This window comes from Suncus etruscus, chromosome 13, assembly GCF_024139225.1.
Source record: "Suncus etruscus isolate mSunEtr1 chromosome 13, mSunEtr1.pri.cur, whole genome shotgun sequence".
Classification (NCBI taxonomy): domain Eukaryota; kingdom Metazoa; phylum Chordata; class Mammalia; order Eulipotyphla; family Soricidae; genus Suncus; species Suncus etruscus.
The window spans coordinates 3164898-3188849 of record NC_064860.1 but is presented as its reverse complement, the minus strand read 5'-3'; the positions used below and the strand labels follow the sequence as shown (position 1 = coordinate 3188849).

The 23952-nt window shown below is 46.8% G+C and overlaps 1 protein-coding gene across 1 annotated transcript; it reads right to left on the bottom strand.

Moving 5' to 3' along the window:
• Window positions 1-501: 501 nt before the first annotated feature.
• WIPF3 (WAS/WASL interacting protein family member 3) lies at window positions 502-21908 on the bottom strand. The gene is made up of 8 exons (XM_049785973.1): window positions 21885-21908; window positions 19412-19544; window positions 17456-17587; window positions 14289-14765; window positions 9502-9645; window positions 8421-8522; window positions 3758-3834; window positions 502-959 (listed from the first exon to the last, which is right to left on the bottom strand). Exons 1-8 carry the CDS (start codon window positions 21906-21908, stop codon window positions 936-938), a joined length of 1113 nt encoding a protein of 370 aa, XP_049641930.1. The 3' UTR covers window positions 502-935.
• Window positions 21909-23952: the final 2044 nt, after the last annotated feature.

The window sequence follows — 23952 nt, the reverse complement described above, 5'->3', positions numbered from 1 at the left end:
TTTCCCTGTGGGTACTGGTTAGTTTTCAAAGCTTAGGGAGCCCTTCTATTTTCCCCCCTCCACGAATTGGAGGCAGATTCTTCATAATACATTTGGATCTGTGCTTTCAAGATCTCTGAGCTAGAATAGATTAATTTATGATAAAAACAAGGTGCTTATGTTTCTAAATTGCAGGAGAAACACCCACATCCTGATTAGTCACCCTCTTCGTGGCTGTTTAGAGAGGCTGTTTGTAAGAGGTAACTGGGCATTGTAAACAGTAAAATCTTGGCTACTTGTAGGATCTTTCCATCATAAAAGGGACCCTGTAGTCAGTATGGGGCGGGGAGGTTTCAAACCAAGCCTATGCTTGCTTTGATTTGCATTATATTTAAATTAGATAGCAAAAAATAAAATTACTCCCTGTACTGAAAACCATAAACATCAGACAGGGCCTCTTAAACTCACTGAAGGCTGCAGAGTATGATCAGAGTGCGGGGATGAATGACCTTCAAGGAATCATGTTGTCAGTAAGGCATTGTTTGGTTGTATTTTGCAGTTGGTGAGATTAAAATGTGACATCATGCCAATAAAAAGCCAGGGAGGGGGCTATAATTTTGGGTGGGACCCCTACAAATGAAGGGCGCTTCAAAAATGGAGTGAGTGTAGGAAGGGCTGACCCCCAAGTAGGGGGAGTCATGGAATGGATGCGAGGGGCAGGACTGACTGATGAAGGACAAGATGTACTTAAAAATATTGAATCCATGGATCTTTTCCAAGTGGACTGCAACACTGCTCAACCCCTGTGCACACCAGATTTACAATAAATAAATGCTCCATTTAGAGCCTGTAGGGCAGCTGAGGAGATGGTAAGTGAGGGGAGGTATACTTCTGGGGGTGTCCCACCTTGAGGGAGACCCCAGCTGGCTCCCAGGAACTTGACTTCATCTGTCTTCTCACCGGAGAGTCTTCAGAGCTGACTGTGGAGAGAGGATAACATAAAGAGGTGGGTCATAGCCTGGATATTCCCACTGTATGCAAGAGACCGAGATAGTTTCTGTTGTTTTGTTTTTAATGTTTGGATCACACCCCGTTCTGCTCAGGACTTACTACTGGCAATATGTTATGGAGGGACTCAAGGGACCATATGAAGTTGGCCATGTGCAAGACAGGAGCCTTATCCCCCTTTTAACTTAAGTTGTACCCAAAGGGTGATGATGCAGAAGTCTATGTGATTGGTAGTTTGTAGAAACTCAACTCTGGATACATATGAAAGTTTAATTGGAAATTATAAAAAGCCACATGACAGAGGGATGATGATTGTGGTTATGACTTGATTTTTTTCTGAACACAAGAGTAACACTTTCATGGTTAAAAAGATCTGGGTGGCCCCCAAATGCACCAGCAATATAATATGGCATCATTCCTTTTAGCATAGGCACACTATAATGGGGAAATCATATGTATAGAAATAAGTTCTTATCGACTAGGGAATAAGAACCCATATATAATACAGGTGCGCCTTCCACCCTGAACATATGTCATGGGAACACGACTTAGATCTCATGTGATCAAACATCAACCATCCAACCTCAAGCCCTTGATCCCAACCTTAGAACTGGCACAGTTCCCTGCAGCAGAACCAGGAATTAAACTCCCCGGGGTAGTCCTTAATACCACTCTGGCACTAACTTGCCCAGGGTAGATTCATACGACATCCTGTTGACAAGGAAATAGCAACAACCTGATCTAAGGGCAGGTTACCCTATCTTATCACCTAACAGTGAGATGAAATCAGAAGACACTCCATCCTTTGATCTGTGCAAAAACCAAGATCACTCTACAGAAGACTGACTACAACAACCACGACTGAGCAGAACATCTGAAACCATAAAGAAAGACTAACCTAGACTTCGCCTTAGGATCGATACAAAAACCAATATCTCTAATTATAAAGGACTGACTGACAACCACAACTGAGCAGAACATTTTCTGTTACCATAAAGAAAGACGTTAGGGTTTGAAGCCTGTAGTTGGTTTCATAGCAATATGTTTCAACGATGGAGACACCCTTTAGCTCTTTCTAATTTCACCAATTCTTACTGTGCCTATACAAAAAAACAAGCAACAACTAAAAAAAAAAAAAAAAAAAAAAAAAACCCTTGCCACACCAGCCCCCCTTTTTTCTTTTTATTTCTTTCTATTTTTATTTAATATTTATAGCTTCTAGACAGGGGCTCCTGCCCACTTTTTTTTTTTAACAGAACCATAGAACATGAATTATCTTGTTCTGCCTCATAAATTCAGAAAAGGTGGATGGTACCAGGGCAAGGAATCTCAGAACATTGAGTGGAAATAAAAAATGATCAGATCTAAATACCCAATCCAAAGTCAATGACAATAGAATCAAGCGACCCAAACTACAATAAGCTATACACACACACACACACACACACACACACACACACAAAACCCTGTTACACTAGCAGTCCAGGGGTCTAAAGATGGAGGTATGGAATGCATGCTGGAAACTATGGTGGAGGGTAGTCAACACTGGTGGTGGGAATGACCCCAATTCACTGTCACTATGAACCTTAAATATAACTGTGAAATTCACATTGGTCTCAATAAAGATTATAAAAAAAGATCTGGGGGGGGGGAGAGAAAGAGAGAGACAGAGACAGAGAGAGAGACAGAGATATTAATGGGCTGAGCACATGCTTTTGCCCAGGTTCCATCCCTGGAACTGCGTGGTCCTTAGCACAAACAGAAACAAAAACAAAACCCTGAAACTTCTGGAATGCATGAGGGTAGAAGGCCAGAACATCCCAGAGTAAATATCTGCTGAGTGTCCACTTCTAGCCTTCTTTCTCCTGTGCACAAGTGGTTTCCTGTAAGTCACTCTCAGACAACTTGGTTTGCACCTGTGATGACCCAAGAAAGGCTGCTGAGTGTCCGACCTCTGCTGTGGTTGGCCATGGAGGATTGGGGTGGGGAGGGTACAATTGGCTGTCTTTGACAAAAACCAACCCAGCTCCCAGATACCTGTCCTCCCCCCTCACTCACTCCCACGAGACTGCAGGAGGCTGGTTAGCAGCAGCACACTGGGATGTCCTGGGCTGGGGATCTCTGAGACACAAAGGATCCCCGAAGGTGATGCGTTCACCTTCAATCCAACAGGCCTCTGTTCAGATTCTAGGACAGGGTGGGGGTGGCTGGGATGGGCTGGGAAAGATGCATGACCCAAAGTCTGTCTCATCATACGAGCATCGAGCTAGTTCTCCTCTCAGATTTCAGTCCTTTTTCACCACTAGGAATGGAATAGTGTCTAAATCTACCCCAAATAAATGACAATATGTAAGGGAGGGGAAAAACACCCAAAGGTGCTATAAACAGGAGTTCTCAGGGTGACAGAGAAGGGAATGATGCTTACTTGGGGCTTATTTTTTTGTTTGGGGGCCACATACGGCAACACTCAATGACTGTTCCTGACTGCTCAGTGATCACTCCTGGCTCTGTGCTCAGAGGACCATATGGTTTGCTAGTGATAGAAAGCTCCCCCCATGCCTCTTCAGCCTTCAGATACATTCAGGTGCCTGTTTCCTTCCAGCTGGAAACTAAGTTCTGCCAAAATACCTTCCTCTGAAGAAAATGTCTGTGAAAAAAAAAGCTGATGAAGGAGAACACCAACCCTCAGGACTGCTGTATCCCCAACCTAAGAATGTCCAACTTTATATAAAGTTCAGAGCTGGAGCGAGGAGGGTAAGGGAGGACTTACCTGTGAATTTCTGCCTCTGGCATCATCTGAGCCGGGCCCTGTTGCTTCAGCCTGGAGCCAGGGGCCCGGTGTGTGGCCTAGGTGAACAGAACAATGTCATGATCATGTGCAGGGACGTGGGGTGCTGCACCAAGAACTCGGGTGCAATGGACCTGGCAGCAGCAAGACGCAGTAACTGAGTCCATCCACCACCTTGCAGGCTCCCAGCCACGCTCTGTCTGCCCCACACCCCGCATCTGTGCCACCAGCTCTGCAGGCGGAAGCCCCCACACCCAACACACAGGGCAAAAGAGCATTACGGCCTGAATCTATGCATCTATGATGGAGGCAGATGCTACTTCCAGGGGCATGGGCTGGCCAATAGTTCCGGGCACTGAGCACTCTGCTTGGCTAGTGAAGGAGCCAGAAGGACCCACCTACACTCTGCTCTGGGATATCCCACTCATTCTCTTGACAGTAATTATTTGGACTTTACTATCCGGTCATTGACCACAGCCGGCCAAGCTGGGGGACCCCACAAACGCCACACTAGAACCTGAGTCACCCCCACTAAGATAGAAACGGTGAATGGCTAGACAAATCACACACAGATATTTCTCGGAATAAAGAAGCCAGAAAAATAAAGGCGACCACAAAACAAGTCCTGTCACATCCCCAACACCCCTTCTTTCTCTCCCCTCCCAATGGCTGGGCCATGCATGGTCAATTACTGTTCCAGGTTTTATTTATCTAGCCAGATTGGGGTAATTTGCATATCTCTATCTATCTCTAGATGTATAGTTTAATCAAGTTTCTCAAGGTTGCACTGGTGAAGGGGGGGTGTACAAAAAAAGTTTCTCATCTATAGAAATTCAGATTTAGACATCTATGGTCTAATCAAGTTTTTTGTCTGTATAAATTAGATTTGATTTGGTGAATCTAGCCATTTCAATCCATACTCCAGGGAGAATATGTGAGGGTCCCTTTCTCTGTGACCTCTCCAATATTACCTGCCTCTCCCTTTGTCCCCAATTATCTGAACCACTCAGGTCACTGTGCTCTAAATGAAGCAATGTAAAAAAACAAAAACAAAAAAACACAAAAACGAACCATCACAGAGAAGTATGGTAAATCAAGTATTCTGTGAGCAATGTAAGTGTTTAGAGATTGTGGAATTTGTTACCATTTGTGCCCATGGGACACATGGAGCAGATTTCCAAATATTTGCAAAGATTCTGATAATTGGGGAATCATCTTTGAAGTTCATGAGATAAAGCAGGCTAGAAATTCCATTAAATGGAGCAACCTCAACTATTTTTAAAATTCATTAAAAATGAAAACATATTGAATTGTTCCCTTCTAACGTAGGGTTGACTAATTTTTTATCTCAAAAATATCTTTCAAGGCTTCTACTCTAAATATGTAAACCATCTTCAGAATATCTCAAGGTGAGATACATTTTGCAAAATGATCTTTTGTACAGAAGGTTCTCTGCAACTCATAAAACATTAAGTGGGCACTACAGTGGTTATAAAAACCCCTTAAAAATGGATGTGTAGATTGGATTTAAGATGAACATATTTTTAGGAAAATTAGTGCTAGACTTCTTTAGTCAGTTTATTAGGTAAGCAAAAGAACACAGATATACAGGCTTTGATCTTACACCATGTGGCGATGTGACCTTGACATTATTCTTCTTAGATTTAAGAAAGTCTAGCCCACTTCAGACAAACTTGCCTCTGAACTAGTCCCATTTCCTTCTCTTTTTTATGCTGCCTTTCCTTTTCTCCTGCTTTCCTTCCTCCCTTCTTCCTCCCTTCCCTTCTTCCTCCCTCCCTCCTTCCTTCCTTCCTCCCTCCTTCCTTCCTTCCTCCCTCCCTCCTTCCTTCCTTCCTCCTTCCTTCCTTCCTCCCTCCCTCCTTCCTTCCTCCTCCTTTCCTTCCTCCATCCTTCCTTCCTCCCTCCTTCCTTCCTCCTCCTTTCCTTCCTCCCTCCTTCCTTCCTCCTTTCTTCCTTCCTCCCTTCTTCCTTTTTTCCTTCCTTTCTCCCTTCTTCCTTCCTTCCTCCCTTCTTCCTTCCTTCCCTCCTCCCTCCTTCCTTCCTTCCTTCCCCCTCCTTCCTTCCCTCTTTCCTTCCTTCCTTCCTCCCTTCTTCCTCCCTCCTTCCTTCCTTCCTTCCTCCCTTCTTCCTTCCTTTCTCCCTTCTTCCTTCCTTCCCTCCTCCCTCCTTCCTTCCCCCTTCTTCCTTCCCTCCTTCCTTCCTTCCTCCCTTCTTCCTTCCCTCCTCCCTCCTTCCTTCCTTCCTTCCTCCCTCCTTTCTTCCTTCCTTCCTTCCTCCCTCCTTCCTTCCTTCCTCCCTCCTTCCTTCCTTCCTTCCTTCCTCCCTCCTTCCTTCCTTCCTCCTTCCTTCCTTCCTTCCTTCCTCCCTCCTTCCTTCCTTCCTCCCTCCTTCCTTCCTTCCTCCCTCCCTCCTTCCTTCCTTCCTCCCTCCTTCCTTCCTTCCTCCCTCCTTCCTTCCTTCCTCCCTCCCTCCTTCCTTCCTTCCTCCCTCCTTCCTTCCTTCCTCCCTCCCTCCTTCTTTCCTTCCTCCCTCCTTCCTTCCTTCCTCCTTCCTTCCTTCCTTCCTCCCTCCCTCCTTCCTTCGTCCTCCTTTCCTTCCTCCCTCCTTCCTTCCTCCCTCCTTCCTTCCTCCTCCTTTCCTTCCTCCCTCCTTCCTTCCTCCCTTCTTCCTTTTTTCCTTCCTTCCTCCCTTCTTCCTTCCTTCCTCCCTTCTTCCTTCCTTCCCTCCTCCCTCCTTCCTTCCCCCTTCTTCCTTCCCTCTTTCCTTCCTTCCTTCCTCCCTTCTTCCTCCCTTCTTTCTTCCTTCCCTCCTCCCTCCTTCCTTCCTTCCTTCCTCCCTTCTTCCTTCCTTCCTTCCTCCCTTCTTCCTTCCTTCCCTCCTCCCTCCTTCCTTCCTTCCCCTTTCTTCCTTCCCTCCTTCCTTCCTTCCTCCCTTCTTCCTTCCCTCCTCCCTCCTTCCTTCCTTCCTTCCTTCCTTCCTCCCTTCTTCCTTCCTTCCTTTCTCCCTTCCCCCCTTCTTCCTTCCTTCCTTCCTTCCTTCCTTCCTTCCCTCCCTCCATCCTTCCTTCCTTCCTTTCTTCCTTTCTCTTTCCCTCCCTCCCCTTCTACTCTCCCTCCCTCCTTCCTTTTAAGGATGGAACTCTGGTCCTCCCAGTAGCATACAAGGCAGGTAGCTTATGAGGGTTGCAGCCAGTGGGAATAGTCAGGTGTGGCTATGGGGAACTGTGGAAACAGATGCTTGAACTGCCTTGCCTGGTTGCTCACTCATGGCAGAAACTAATACTTGGCCTCTACAGACCCAGCAGAACCAACTCTCAACCTCGCAGAAAACTATGGTGGCTACCTGGTGGATGAATGGGGCAGTGGAGAGGGGACTTTTGGTGGTGGGTGGATTATAACTTAATGTGGGTGGTGTGGATTGAATTCTATACACAATGTGTCAAGCAAAATATTCCTGGGATATATTACTGTAAACTAAGTATATATCAAGTCGAAGAATGAGAAATACTCTGCCACTAGAATGTCTGCCTGCCCATTTTCACCCCAGATCAGTGTGCTCCAAGGGAAAGAGAAGTACCAGGACTCAGAATGAGGGGAGGAGTCTTCCAGCCACCCCAGCTGGGCTCTGTCCAGTTACAGAGTCCAAAACACTGAGGCAGACAGAAAGACCTGAAGTGGGCTCCTCTTTGACTCAGAAACGTCATTTTCACAAACCTTGGTCAGTGTGCTCTGAGAAGAACATGGCTGCTCTGCTTCACTCTGCAACCACACATTTCTTCTAGTCAATGAGCCCCACCACAACACATAAAACACATATCCATACTGTAAACGTCACAATGAAACCCCACGACACTTAGTGCTTGAAGATGGTAGTTCTGAAGACCTAACTAGTATCAACTACCTATAAAGCCTCTCTGATAAGGACTTTAGAGAGAAAATGTTAAGGATGTTCAAGGAACTTAAAGAAACCAGGGAATGGACTACCACTTAGAACATCCACCTGTTCTCTCAATCTTGAGAAAAAGTGCTGTCGCATTCCTGCCAAGTGAACGGTGAGGTGACAGCTTAGCTGGAACGGATGCAAACTTAATATAGACACCCAAGTGCCTGTCTTGCTACCACCTAAAGGATGTCCAAGAAAAGACTCACACATGACTATAAACCATTCCAATTAAGTACCACAATGTTCTATACAAAGCCCTTAAATGGGGGCTGGAGTGATAGTACAGGGGTCAAGCACTTGCCCTAAATGCAGCAAACACAGGTTTGATGTCCCAATATGGCACCCTGCGTTTCCCTGAAGTGATCCCTAAGCACTACTGCAGGGTGTGAAGGGAAACAGAGGACATTGATAGGTAATGAACTCTCATGAAAAGGCTGATGTGTTGGAGATTATGTGCTTTGTAATTCACGGTGAGGAAATATATTTTGAATTCTCTAAATGAACTCTTGGGCACAGGGATCAAAATTTTTTCTGGAGCTTCTAGAAGCACGAAAGCACTCATCCTGGCCAGAACTCTCCAGCTGCAACTCCCTTCTCTAGGCCGCCAGGGCTCAGCTAGGGATCCCGGGCCTCTGATTCTGGAGGCTCCAGGAAAACTGGGGTCTTTCAGTGTGGTACTTACTTCTGGGTATCTTGCTGGGATAAATCTTCTGGCATGGTTTATATTCATCCGGAGGAGGAAAGTCTTCCACTGAATGGAAGGTGAATTTAGTTTCAAAGTCATCTGCGTACACGAGAAATGGCAATGTTACACTGGTCCTGGGGAGGATGCAAGTGGGCATTGCTCAGGGCACCCAGATGCCTCTGAAGGCCACATCTCCTGCCTCCTGCTGATTGCCCAGCAGGAGTTCCATGAGGGGTTCTTCTGCCCACGTCACTTCTATCCACCTCTCAGTTTCACTGAGTGGCTAGGACCAGGACTTGGAAAGAACAAGATGAACTCTCTCCCTGTCACCAATAACAACTCCCTTTACCAACATCCAAAAGATGATTTGGAAGGAAGGAAGTGTCAGAGGCAGCCTAAGGAGAAGTCAGAGGGGTGTACCAAGTCCCTCTAGGACTCTGACATCCATCCTGAGCTCTCAGGGGCTGGGCAGGGAGATGGGCACCGAAGAGAAGTTCACAGCTGGGATTGGGGGAAGGAGCATATCGTGTGTTGAATTGGGGATCTGGGATCCCCAGAAACCAGCTCTGCCTTGATAACCTGGTGGCAAAGAGAGGGTCTTGGGGACCTTTCAAGGGCTAAGAAGCTGCTTTGTCGTTGAGGTGTTGGTCTGACAGTAGCTCAGCAAACCAAGGGGTGCAAGGACCTTGTGGTCCTATCTGATCCTAGATAACTTTCCTCATCTCCAAATCTTGTCCATAATTGCCCTGTCTCCATCTATCCTTATACCTAGTTAAAATCACTCTGGTTGGACAGACTGGGGCACAGATTTCCCCCACAAACACAGACAAACACAGACAGTTGCAATGTTCCTGTCTTCCTTCTTTCTAATTGATCACAACCAGAATGTCAGCCAGTGTTCCAGATTCCCCTGGACACCCCCACCCCTGTAGTCTTGAAAGAAATGCTGTTTGCCTCTATGTTCTTGTCGCTAACACAGCCTACCCTTGTCTGTGTGATGCCCCTATGTTCTGGGAAGCAGTGAGGAGAGTCCCAGAATTGGGGGGGGGGGGCTCCTTCCTCCATGTGCCTCACTTACCTGCTGTGTGCAAGTTCCCATTCTTCAGCTGGCCTCCTGCCTGCTGGCTCAGGGGCCAGGCCTGCTGGCTCCTGCTGGAAAGCTCCGTTGTGGGCGACCTAGCTGGTGGTGCTGGGGGAGGGTTCAGCTTTCCCCCGCTTGTCCCTGAAGAAGAGACAATAGTGTTAAGGATTCAGATGGGGGATACAAGTGCTGGAAGCTTCTAGGGAAATCTCTGGCTGAGATTTATAGCTGAAGTCTGGGGAGCCTAGAGCAGCCTTGCCCTGCACCTGCCCAGTTCTCCCACTGATGAAATCACACCCTAAACCTCACTATTCTAATCTGTGAAATGGAAATTGTCACTGAATTCTCCCCACTCTGGGCTGCCCACATTGCCCCACCACCAGGACTCCCTTCACTGTGGCTCTCCCATCAGAATTTTCCTCCTGAGCCTCCATCCTGCTCCATTCTGGTCTCCCCTTCTTAGGCAGCAGGCCCCACTAGAGCCTCATTTGTTCTCTCGAGAAGACGGAAGAGGACCCAGGGAACTTAATGAACGGCTGGTCTTCCATGAAGAGTGCGGGGAAAAGGAGGACTGCAGCCATACTGCAGCTCAAAGGTGCTCCGCCTCGCAGTGGCCAACCTGGATTTGGCCCCTAGCTCCCAATATAGGTCCCCCAAGCTATAGCAGATGTGATCCCTGAGAACAGAGCTGGGAGAAAAGTCTAAACACCACCGGGTGTGGCCCGAAACAAAGCATAACACAGAAAATAAAATAGAAGAAAAGAAAGGTTAAGAACCCTCCAGTTCCACTCTGAGCAAACATTAGAGGCACATTTTCTCAGCCAATAATCCTAACAATTCTTATGGGACAGACATTGGTATTATTCTATTTATTAAAAAAAAATTGTATGGGGCTGAAACGATAGCACAGCAGGTAGAGCATTTGTCTTGCACAAAGCTGACCCAGATTCAATCCTTGGCATCCCATATGGCCCCCTGAACGTACCAGGAATAATTTCTGAGTGCATGAACCAGGAGCAATTCCTGAGTATCACTGGATGTGGCCCCAAACCGTTGTGTGGCCCCACACCCGGTGACACTCAAGAGGTTACTCTTGAGTTCATACACTCAGAAATTATTCCCGGCAGTCTTGGGAGAACCATATGGGATGCCTAGGATGGAAACCAGTTGGCTGCATGCAAGGCAAATGCCCTTCCCATTGTGCTCTTGTTCAGCCCCTAAAAACATTTTTGAAAAAGAGGAAAGAGAGTCTGCTCAGAGCAGACTTGATACACAGTGACCTGAGTTCCATCCCTGGCACCACATAATTCTCGAATAATGCTGGCAATCCCCAGCATCACAAGGCCTGGCATGAAATGGGCCAGGCTGAGCATCATTGGGCAGAGTGCTCAGATTCCCAGCCTGTAAACTTCCCTGTCTGTAAGGATACTTCTCACCTGCCCAAAAAGAACATTGAGAAAATTTGTTATGGGGTTACATGGTTGTGGGGAAGTCTTCTCTGCATCCAAGGCATGCCCCTTTTTTTTTTTTTTTTTTTTTTTTTTTTTTTTGTGGTTTTTGGGTCACACCCGGCAGTGCTCAGGGGTTATTCCTGGCTCCAGGCTCAGAAATTGCTCCTGGCAGGCACGGGGGACCATATGGGGCGCCGGGATTCGAACCGATGACTTCCTGCATGAAAGGCAAATGCCTTACCTCCATGCTATCTCTCCGGCCCGGCATGCCCCTTTTTTATCACACCATGAGCATTTAAGAAGTGCAGGTTCTGGGGCCGGGCGGTGGCGCTAAAGGTAAGGTGCCTGCCTTACCTTCGCTAGCCTAGGACGGACCGCGGTTCGATCCCCCGGCGTCCCATATGGTCCCCCAAGCCAGGAGCGACTTCTGAGCGCATAGCCAGGAGTAACCCCTGAGCGTCACCGGGTGTGGCCCAAAAACCAAAAAAAAAAAAAAAAAAAAAAAGAAGTGCAGGTTTTGCAACAATGAGGTACCATCTCACACTACAGTGACTGGCACACATCACAAAGAACAAGAACAATCAGTGCTGGTGGGGATGTGGAGAGAAAGGAACTCTTGTTCAATGCTGGTGGGAGTGCTATCTAGTCTGTCATTCTGGAAAACAATATGGAGATTCATCAAAAAACTGGACATTGAGCTCCCATATGATCCAGCTATACCACTCCTAGGGATATCCTAGGAACACAAAAATACAATACAAAAATCCCTTCCTCACACCTATATTCATTGCAGCGCTATTTACAATAGCCAGACTCTGGAAACAACCAAGATGCCCTTCTACAGATGAATGGCTAAAGAAACTGTGGTATATATATATATATATATATATATATATATATATATATATATATATATATATATAATGGAATATTATGCAGCAGTCAGGACAGATGAAGTCTTGTGGATGTACATGGAATTTATAATGCTGAGGGAGAGAGATAGGCACAGAATAGTCTCACTCATCTATGGGTTTTAAGAAAAATTAAGGACATTATTGTAATAATGCCCAGAGACAATAGAGATGAGGGCCAAAAGGACTGGCTCATGATATGAAACTTGCCACAGAGAGTGGTGTGTGCAGTTGAGGAAATAACTACACTAACAACTAACGACAATCTAGATGAGTAAGAGAAGTAGAATGTCTGTCTCGAATACAGGCAGGGGTTGGGAAGGAAGGAGGGGGGCATTGGTGGTGGGAATGTTGCACTGGTGAAGGGAGGTGTTCTTATTATGACTGAAACCCAACTACAATCATGCTTGTAATGATGGTGCTTTAATAAAAAAAGAAAGAATTCAATAATAATAAAATCTAAGAATGTTAAAAAAAAAAAAGAAGTGCAGGGAGTGAAGATGACTTTTTATTTTTTTCTTTTTTTTTTTTTTTTTTGGTTTTTGGTTTTTGGGCCACACCCGGTAATGCTCAGGGGTTACTCCTGGCTATGCGCTCAGAAGTTGCTCCTGGCTTGGGGGACCATATGGGACACCGGGGGATCGAACCGTGGTCCGTCCAAGGCTAGTGCAGGCAAGGCAGGCACCTTACCTTTAGCACCACCGCCCGGCCCCTTTTTATTTTATTCTTAAGGGTCCTGAGAAGACTCTTCCCCTCTGACTTGAGCCCTTTCTTCTGTAAACGTCATAAGAACCAAATAGGGTCAACTTAGAAATCTTGGGGCCAGAGAGCTGGTATAGGAGTAAGGTGTGAGGTGTGCTTATGTTAGAGCCTCAAGTCCTGCCAAGAGTAATCCCTGAGCTCAGAGCCAGGTATGTCTTGATCTCAAGGAGTGTGACCCAAAGCAAGCAAACAGAAAACCACCACCAACAAAATAAACACTAACAGACATCCTAGATACTGATCGTGTGAATCTGTTCATAGTAACTTTTAAGAATTGGACAAAATTGCTTTTAACATGCTATTCATATAGTGTTAAATATGGAAAACAGTTTCTGAAATATTGATAATTATGCCAATGATACATCTAATTCCAAAAAAAGTGGCAGGAAACACTCAAATATGGCCACTTGTGTCTTGGGGCTCATCACCCTGTTGTAAGCGATAGTCAATCCTTCCTGTGTCCTGGATAAGGAGCTTGTGCTAGTTTTGCAGTTAAGGGGGACAATTGGTTATGCTCAGGAGTTACTCCTGACTCTTTACTCAGGAATCACTCCTGGCTGATCCCAGGGGACCATATAGGCCTGGCAGGGGTCTCAAAACTCGCGGGCCATTTGCGGCCCTCCATACAACATTTTGTGGCCCTGCCCTAGAGGAATCTTTTTCTTTTTTTAGTTGTTTGGGTCACACCCCCCAATGTTCAAGGCTTACTACTGACTTTGTACTCAAGGATCACCCCGACTTTGCCTCCTGCAGCCCCCAGGTAAATTGAGTTTGAGACCCCGATAGGGTATTGAGCCAAAGACTGAAACTAAGTAGGCCGCATGCAAAGCAAATGCCCTCCTTGCTGTACTATCACTTCAGCCCAATTTGCATTTGGGAAACTCTGCATCAAAAGATTTCCCATACGTCTGACCCCGGTTCGATCCCCAGCATGGCTCAAGCAATAGCTCACAAACTCAGAGTCTGTCATGGGTACAGGATTGCCGCCCTAACCCCAGAGCCCTGGGTGTGAGCTGCCAGGACATGACAATGAAAGGACTCTATGTCTGTGTCCCTGTCCAGGTGATATGCCTCTAACTCTACGGGTGTGGACTGAGCTGTACCTCCATAGAAGGACACAAAGATGCATCCTCGAGACCTCAGCACAATCCAAAAGCCAAGACCTGGGGCACGGCCACACGTGCAAACATTACAGCTGCTGGACTTGTGGAAAGGCACTTTTTATAGCTGGACTCAAAATGCAGAGTGTTCTCGAGTCCCCTCCAGATGTGTTCTCATGGGGCAGAACGCTCGCCCTGTCTCCGGTGGTTGAGGACTGGGAGACCCATTAGGGTCCTTCCTGAGTTCCAGTGCGAGTTGGAACTTGGAAGGATGCGCTTGGGCCACCAAGTACCCACCAAGCCAGGCTTGGTCCTGATGAGCTTGGCAAGAGTTCCTCTGCAACGCTGGGCCTCTGGACCCTGTTTTCCTGCTCTAAAGGACTTTCTCCAACGCAGACACCCCGCTGAAAGTTTCCAGGGGCCCCCCCAGCAGGACCCCACGCTGTGCCAGTGCGCAATGCGCCCAGGGGCCTCCGTGGCGCGGGCCACGGAGTGGCGAGACGGTTCCTGGGTCCCCGCATTTCCCAGCCCGGGGTCCCCCCACACAGTGGGGCTCTTACCTGGGCCCCGGCCTGGGCGCTTCTTCTGCGGGAGTGGCTGAACCCCGGGCAGGGGCTGCGCGCTGGGCTTGTTGGGGGGCGCCGGGTAGCTGGGGGACTTAGGGGACACAGGAGGCGCCGGGCTGGAGGACCTGGGGGCGCAGGGGGCGTGGAGGGGCAGCGGGGGTGGCGGGGGCGGCCCGGGGTACCCGCAGGGCGGGAGGAGCGGCAGCGGCGGGGGTGTGGGCAGCGGGGCCAGCGGGGTTTTCGGGGTTCTGTCTCCGGGCAGCGGCGGCGGCGGGGGCGGCGCGGCGGGGACTTGGGGCGCCTTGGCAGGGGTCGGGGCAGGCAGCGGCGGGGGTGGCGGGGGCGCGGGCACGCTGGGCCGAGGCGGAGCCGGCCTGGGGGAAGCGGCGGGGTGGGATGGGGTGCCCGGGGTTTTGCTGGGGAGCCGCGGAGAAGGCGCGAGGGAGCCAGGCATTGGGCCGGTCTTGCCTCCTGGAAGGGAGAGGAGTGGAGTTAGTGCGGGAGACTCCGCTGAGCCTCGAGGTCCAGTTGTCCACACGCCTTCTGGCCTTGCCCTTCTCTGTGCCCAGACCGAAGCGTGTCGACTGTCCTCTGCCCTGCCCCTCTCCATCTTTCGCAACTGCCCTCACACTCAGGCTCACAGCCCATGGCCTCCTGGGTTGCTCCTGGCACTGAGGGTACTTAGGAGAGGGAGGGAGGGAGGGAGGGAGGGAGGGAGGGAGGGAGGGAGGGAGGGAGGGAGGGAGATGATAGATAGATGATTAATAAATAGATAGAAGATAGATGTATAATGCCAGTGATAGATAAATAATAGATAGATAGATAGATAGATAGATAGATAGATAGATAGATAGATAGATAGATAGATAGATAGATAGATAGATAGATAGAAGATAGATGTATAGTCCTGGCACTGAGGGTACTTAGGATGGATGGATACATAGATAGATAGATAGATAGATAGATAGATAGATAGATAGATAGATAGATAGATAGATAGATAGATAGATAGATAGATAGATAGATAGATAGATAGATAGAAGATAGATGTATAGTCCTGGCACTGAGGGTACTTAGGATGGATGGATACATAGATAGATAGATAGATAGATAGATAGATAGATAGATAGATAGATAGATAGATAGATAGATGATAGATAGATAGATAGATGTATAGTGCCAGGGGTTGATCATAGATAGATTGATAGATAGATGTATAGTGCCAGTGATTGATAGATAGAAGATAGATAGATGATAGATAAATAGAAGACAGACAGATAGATACATACATACATACATAGATACATAGATAGATACATAAATAGATACATAGATAGATGTATAGTGCCAGGGATTGATCATAGATAGATAGATAGATAGATGTATAGTGCCAGGGATTGATCATAGATAGATAGATAGATAGATAGATAGATAGATAGATAGATAGATAGATAGATGTATAGTGCCAGTGATTGATAGATAAAGGATAGATAGATGATAGATAAATAGAAGACAGACAGACAGACAGACAGACAGATAGATAGATAGATAGATAGATAGATAGATAGATAGATAGATAGATAGATAGATAGATAGATAGATAGAAGATAGAAGATAGAAGATAGATGTATAGTCCTGGCACTGAGGGTACTTAGGAGAGATAGATGAGAGATAGATAGATAGATAGATAGATAGATAGATAGATAGATAGATAGATAGATAGATAGATGTATAGTGCCAGGGACTGATTATAGATAGATAGATAGATAGATAGATAGATAGATAGATAGATAGATAGATGTCTAGTCCCAGGGATGGAATCCAGACCACCTCTGTGCTAGGCAAGCGCTGTCCTAGCTCTCCACTACCAACCAGGGAAGACAATTTTCTGATTCCTCCACATGAGCAAGTGGAAACCTCTAGAAGGGGGCTGCTTGCATTCTGCTGAAGAGGAAATAGTCCACCCTGAACCGAGGAACCAGCATCTGCTGATGGTTGGGAGCTTCTGAGGCTCCACATTTATCCACCCCAGGCTCATTCACACCCGCCAGTGTTGAGCCAACCCAAGCTGTATGTGGTGTGGGACCAGGAAAGCCAACACAGGGACCCTAGATCCTGGTTGGGCACGTAACCTTAGTCAAGCTACTTTCTTTTTTTTTTTTTTTTGGTTTTTGGGCCACACCCGGCGGTGCTCAGGGGTTACTCCTGGCTGTCTGCTCAGAAATAGCTCCTGGCAGGCACGGGGGACCATATGGGACACCGGGATTCGAACCAACCACCTTTGGTCCTGGATCGGCTGCTTGCAAGGCAAACGCCACTGTGCTATCTCTCCGGGCCCGTCAAGCTACTTTCTTAGGTTCTGGCTGCCACCTGGGTGTTCCTAACACAGACCTGGCACATCCTGTCTCCTCTCTGGTGAGGTATATGAACTGATGAGGCCTATTAAGTGTCAAGCTATAAGGAAGAGATCAGCAATACCATATCCTTACCTGTAGATAGCAGAGGGCCCCCATCAGAGCCCATCTCATTGTTGTCCACATTGCCAACCCACAGGAGGGCACAGCTAAATAAACCACCATTTAAAACCTCTGCGTCTTTAGGGTGTTTTGTTACACAGCAGTGCCTAACAGATACAATGACTGACAAATCCCCAAATTGTCCATAGGAATGTCACGAAGATCCTTCATTGTGATTTGCAACTTGGCTCTATGCCATGGATCGGGTTAGTACATAGCCTATGGCCAATCATTCTTAATAGTCAACAGTAAGAAAGGATGAACTAGAGATAGCACAGCAGTAGGGTATTTGCCTTACAGACAGCGAACCAGGAAGGACTGTGGTTCTAATCCCAGCATCTTATATGGTCCCCGAGCCTGCCAGGAGGGACTTCTGAGTGCAGAACCAGAAATAACTTCTGAGCACCGCTGGATGTGACCAAATCCCCCCATCCCCCCCCCCCCAAAAAAAAAAACTGAGATAGGATGACTGTTGGAAACATGCTTTGGAAATGTTCCTGCCTTTCGACTCCCAAATACATCTCCTCCCATCACTGAGAACGTTTACCTGGCAGGTGAGTACTGCTGCCCTGCAGTGTTCCATAAGGCTTATGCCCTGTAGTGTTCCAAGAGGCTGGCTCAGAGATTAGCTGAGCTCTCTCTTACCTGCCACATCTCTCTGGCCTGTTGGTCGCAGCCCAGGGAAACCCCCAGCAAAAAGGTCCCCCAGGGCTGGGGGGGTGCTCCCTCCTCGGGGTGTAGTGGCTCCACCTCCTTCTTTATTTGTTCCTTTTGAGCCTTTAGAGAGAAATAGCAAGTTGACCCAAGTAAATCTTTCTGCTTGTGAAAAACAAAAACTTTACATTTTTTTCATGCTGAGGCCTTAATGTACCTATTATTGAATTGGAAGACTGTTGGAAAAAATGCAAAGGTCATCGCACAATAGATAAACACAATGTGATGTAACCCTTAATAAAATACAGTTAGGCTTTGGAATCACATGGGGGTGCTTCCCCCAATCAGACACAGCTGAAAATTCAGGTATGATTTTCTGCTCTCTCACAAACTTAAAATCTAATATCCTGTTCTTTACTGGTAGCTTTGCTGATTATATGAATGATTCGTAATATTTTGCATCTATTTGAGTAACATACTAGATTCCTACAATAAAATAACATAAAGAAAAAACAGTGTTATTAAGAAAATTGTACAGGAAAAAATACATTTACATGATGTTATCATACTAGAAATTTGTGTCATCTGTTTACAAGATGAAGTATCTGTCAGTCCCTGCATTCATACTGTCTTGTGATACAAAACCATAGATGCTAGCCATGTTCTGATTAGGCATTGCATATAAAAGTTATTGTAGATAAGAAATCCACACTTGAGGCCGGGGAGATAGCATGGAGGTAAAGCATTTGGTTTGCACGTAAAAGGTCAGTGGTTCAAATCCCGACATCCCATATGGTCTCCTGAGCCTGCCAGGAGCAATTTCTGAGCATAGAGCCAGGAGAAACCCCTGAGCGCTGCCGGGTGTGACCCAAAAAAAAAAAACAAAAACAAAAATATTCACACTTTTTTATAGGCCTAGTGATTAATGCTTTGATGATCTCTAAAATATATTTCTAATTATTTTTTTAAAAATTTATTTCTAAGTGGACCAGTGCACTGTGTTTCATGGGTCACCTTGATGGCCCAGTCAAAGAAAGAAGTTTCTGTTTCGAGTGACTACCCAGAGAGACGGTGGATAGCATCATGCTAAGTGCAAGGAGCCAGCCATAAAAGATGACCAACACAGCATGATCCCATTTATAAAAAGTGTCCCAAATAAGCAAATCCACAGAGGCAGAATGAAGACCTCATGGTTTCTAGGAACTGAGGTGGTCCACAATTGCTTGTGGATGTGGTGTTTCCTCTGGAGGTAAATAAAGAGGTTTGGGAACTAGATAGATAAATGTCACTGAATCAGACACTTAGCACAGTGAATTTTTTTTTTGTTTGTTTGTTTGTTTTGGGTGAGGCACACCCAGTGATACTCAGGGGTTACTCCTGGCTATGCGCTCAGAAATCGCTCCTGGCTTGGGGGACCATATGGGATGCCTGGGATAGAATCTCCTAGGTCAGATGTGTGCAAGGCAAATGCCCTATCACTGTGTCACCGCTCCACTCCTTAGCACAGTGAATTTTGAACTTTGTAATTTATACATTAGGTCACAGTAAAAGTTCTCCATGAGGGACCAGAGAGATAGCACAGCAGCGTTTGCCTTGCAAGCAGCAGATCCAAAACCTAAGGTGGTTAGTTCGAATCCCGGAGTCCCATATGGTCCCCCTTGCCTGCCAGGAGCTATTTCTGAGCAAATAGCCAGGGGTAACCCCGAGCACCGCCGGGTGTGGCCCAAACCCCCCCCCCCAAAAAACTTATTATGAGCAGTTTTAAAGCATTTAGAAAACAATGGAAGCTGCTCTAATAGAGCCTTCCGCAGATTGAAGGAAAGCTCAAATTGGCTGTCCACAGAGCAGGGCTGAGCTCACTGAAAGTGTCTCCAGTAGCAGATGTGTGCAGCCCTTGTTCTGTGTAAGCTGCTGACTGCAAGCCTGCCCACGGGGCTGCTTACTTACTCTCAATTTGAGGGGCGCTACGGTCATTGATCTGTGTTACTTTGCGCAGGCGAGTTCCTTTCTGGATGTCAGCCAACAGTGCACTCCGACCTTTAGCATCTGCCTTCCTCAAGATGGGAGTGTCTGTGTTTATCTGTAAGAGACGAAGAGCAATGCGAGATAAGCAAAAGATATTTGTAGGTCAGCCTATGTCTTGACTGTTGGAAGGTCCCACAACAGCCCAAAGCACACATCTCAACAATGGAGACACCATTAGTCTTGGTGCCCTTCTGCCCTGTTCATATCTCTATCTATCTATCTATCTATCTACCTCTCACTTTCACTCTCACTCTCTCCCTCTTTCTCTCTCTCTCTCTCTCTCTCTCTCTCTCTCTCACACACACACACACACACACACACACACACACACACACACACACACAGAACTCACAAGGTCTCTCCTCCTTTCCCATCCCTCTAACCCCTTGGTATGTTCCATCCACATCCTGAGTTCCTGCTCTCAGGATCCAAGTGGTCAACTGGTCTGGTATCCCCAGGTCCTCCTGTCCTCAATCAAATCCTCTCCAAACTCCAGTTTAGTGATGAGCTTGGTTGATTCTGTTGTACTGTCTCACCCGAACTCTTCTAAGTGGTGCAGAGTTGGTTTAGGCCCAGTACAAGGCTTATAGATCTTATCACCAACACAGACTCTGCCTCCAGGAGCTGGTTTTGCAGGGGCAATAGCTACCCTTTAGGATCACTGAGCAAAACTTTGAGGAGTTCCAGAGAAGCCAGAGTCCAGAAGATAGGAGAGAAAGGAAGGGCAGAGCATTAATGATGGGGTAACAACTGCCTTTGCCCCTGCAGCAGAGAGTGCGACTTGAATCCTCACAAAAACCACACAATTCAAGCTGGGGGATAGGCATCCTTCATGCCTGCAGATGATGGAACAGACAATGAAACTCAAATTGATTCATTTCCAAATGTGTGAGCTTCCTTCTGCCTGTACCATAGCATGGGTATGATATGACCTTATGATACAGTCAAGAGAATGACTTTCCTCCTTGCTCTGAAAACTTCCCAAAGGCAGTTTAACCTGTGAGACTCCATTAGACACTGACTTCCAGTATCTTGTGCACTAGAGGGCTCCCCTCTACCTCTACAAACACCCTAACTTCCCTTTCATTCTCTCAGGAGGCAAGAACGAACAGCTCCCATCAGGGCTAACATGGTCCTGTGTATATTCGGTTTGGTGAGTTTAGCACAAAAAGTCAACTTCACTAAGCTATTACAGGGTGAGGAAAACACATCCCCAAGGCATAGGTGCCCCCAATCACCTATCCGTAGAACAAGAAAGCAGGACAGCACCTCTGAGTTTGTTCTTATTCTTCTCTATGTTGTGGAGCATCCGTAGAGCTCATTGTGTGCTTGGGACCACAGTGGTAGAGTTTGACACTCCATAAGGGATGAGGTGCCCAGAACAGACAGAACCTGCACATTCAAGCTCTATTTCCAAGCTCCCCTTTCTCCAGAACTTTCCGGTTAACACTGTTAATGGAGTGTGACAATTTGTCATGTTCCATGCAACCCTTCTGTTCACTTGGTTATGCTGAAGTAAGTTCCAGATAGAATAGCTCATTTTGGAGCCAGAGTGATAGCACAGCAGTAGAGCAAGTTGACCCAAGTAAATCTTTGTGCTTGTGAAAAACAAAAACTTCACATTTTTTCATGCCGAGGCCTTAATGTACCTATTATTGAATTGGAAGACTGTTGGAAAAAATGCAAAGGTCATCGCACGACAGATAAACACAATGTGATGTACCCCTTAATAAAATCCAGTTAGGGGGCCGGGCGGTGGCGCTAGAGGTAAGGTGCCTGCCTTGCCTGCGCTAGCCTAGGACGGACCGTGGTTCGATTCCCCGGTGTCCCATATGGTCCCCCAAGCCAGGAGCGACTTCTGAGCGCATAGCCAGGAGTAACCCCTGAGTGTCACCGGGTGTGGCCCAAAAACCAAAAAAAAAATAAAAATAAAAATAAATAATAAAATCCAGTTAGGCTTTGGAATCACATGGGGGTGCTTCCCCCAATCAGACACAGCTGAAAATTCAGGTATGCTTTTCTGCTCTCTCACAAACTTAAAATCTAATACCCTGTTCTTTACTGGTAGCTTTGCTGATTATATGAATGAAGGAAAGGATAGCCCATTTCATAAAAGTGCAAAGAAGCAGAAGAATGATGCAAATGAACCCTTCCCCAGCCCCCACCCACTCAGCCCTGAAACGCTGAAGAAGAAAGTGGATCCACTGTGAAAGTCAGCAATACAATGACAGGTCTCACAGTCTAGGCTGGCAAGGTATCTGCCCTGTCTAGCAAAAAAGAATAAAAGCTTTTGCATATTCTTTTGCCAGCCAAACTCTAAGTGAATTAGGGGCGGTATTGTATGGAAGAGCAGAGGCTGGCTGCGCGGCCTAGATAGAATCTTCTGAACTCACACCTGCTCTGTGCTAGCAGTTGCCATTCCTAGGTCTGTCTGGTGGACATGGGTTTCCGTGAGAAACATGCACCAAAATCTCAAGGGTTTTCCAGTTCAGATCTCCCCCCACTAGCTGAAAATGAGATCTCCGAGGTGATTTGAACCTTTTCATGAGAACTCGGGTTTCTACAGGCCTTGCACATTTCCCCTGCTTCCTGCCTTCTCCCACTCTGCTCCCTCCAGCTATTGAATGAGTCAGTCGGAACCTTCCATCCAACCTGGAGCTACTCCTGCCTACAGGCCGACATCTTTATCAGGCAGATGGGAGATCACTCAGAGCTTGGTATCTTCAGAACTCCATGAGAGATTTATTTAGAAAAATTATCTACAAGATTAGGACAGACACAGTGTTCCCTGCACCCCAAATGTGTATTCATCAGTTGTTCCAGAATAAGAAGTGTCGAGGTCTGTTTTATGTCTTGGTTTTAGAAACACCAGCAATAAAAATTAAAAAAAAAAAAAGTTGTGCAATAGCACAGCAGTAGAGCATTTGTCTTGCACACTGAACGACCAGGGTTCAATCCCCAGCATCCCATATGGTTCCCCAAGCCTGCCAGGAGCGATTTCTCAGTGCAGAGCCAGGAGTAACCCCTAAGCACTGACGGGTGTGACCCCCCCCCCCAAAAAAAACCTCATGGCAATTAGAATCCACTGCAAAAAAAAAAATGGACCTCCTTCTTTGAGAGCTGGTGGCATCTGCACAGCTATGACAGCAGCCTAGAATAGACTGTCATCTTCCCTGCTCTGCAGATGGATCTTGCTCTGTGTGCTGGTTCATGGAAACACTGGTGAGAGTTCAGAGTGGCCTTATATGTCACCATGTTTGTTATCAGAATCAGGATTCTCGGTTGGCATCACACAGTTAAGGTGTATTGGGTCCACTGGAGCATCTCCACCAGTGTCACGACTTTAATTCTTGCATGCTGGCCATTACCTTCTCATCCACAGATGTAGAAGCCAACCCAGACCACAGCTACTGGGGCTGGAGCAATAACACAGCAGGGAGGGTGTTTGTCTTGCACACAGCCAACAGGTTCAGTCTCCATCATCCCATATGGTACTTGAGCCTGCCAGGAGTGATTCCTGATCACAGAGCCAGGAGTAACCCCTGACATCACCAATCGTGTCCCCCAAATAAAAACAAAACCACTGTTATTCTGCCACAATCTCCCTGCAACATTTTTCTGAACACGTGCTCCCTTTTCACCCCTCATGCTGAGGTAGTACAGCCATCTTTACCTCCCATCTTTGAACCCCTGACAGGGCCTGCAGCAACCATCTTTGACACATGTCCTCTGTCACTCCCTCTACAGAAACCCTCACTGGCTGTGCTGTCAGAATCCAGTGCAGAAGGCATTCGCCATCAGCCCAGATTATCCTATCTGTGAGCACTGCGATGGGAGCTCACCCCTAGCTCTGACTTTAAGCTAAAGGACAATGCTCATCTACACTGTGTTTAGAGGTGGGGGTTAAAGGTGGGAATCCCCCTTTCACCCATAAAGCAGCCCACTCTCTCCTCCACCTTCAGCACACTGGAATCATATTCCACATGATATTGTAAAGATTTTCCATTTCCCTTAGGATAAAAAAAAAATCAAAGTCTTCATTATTGTGTTTGCCAGATTTGGGTGGATTTCCATATGCTGCCCTGTGTACCTGTGAAGGCCAGTGATTCTACTCAGAGCTCAGCAACTAAACAGAGCAGCTGACTGCAGTTTCCCTGATAGCACATTTGAGTCTCCTTATTTTCCTTAGCAACAGTCAGCCGCCTGGTTCCTATACAAGTCCCAAGTGCCTGAAGTAAGGAAAAACATCAGAAAAATAGAAACCAAATTAATAGTAGCACAAAGGTCAGGAGTGGCCAGAGTCAAAAGAGACACAAGGAGATGCAAAGAAAGAGAGGAGGTGAGCCAACAAGTGGAGCCAACTTACAGGCAGGAATGCCCATGTCCACAGCCATAGAGCCAACAATTCAGAAATGCACCAGCATGTGGGAAGCAGAGAAGCCACTGGGTAAAAATACCTCTTT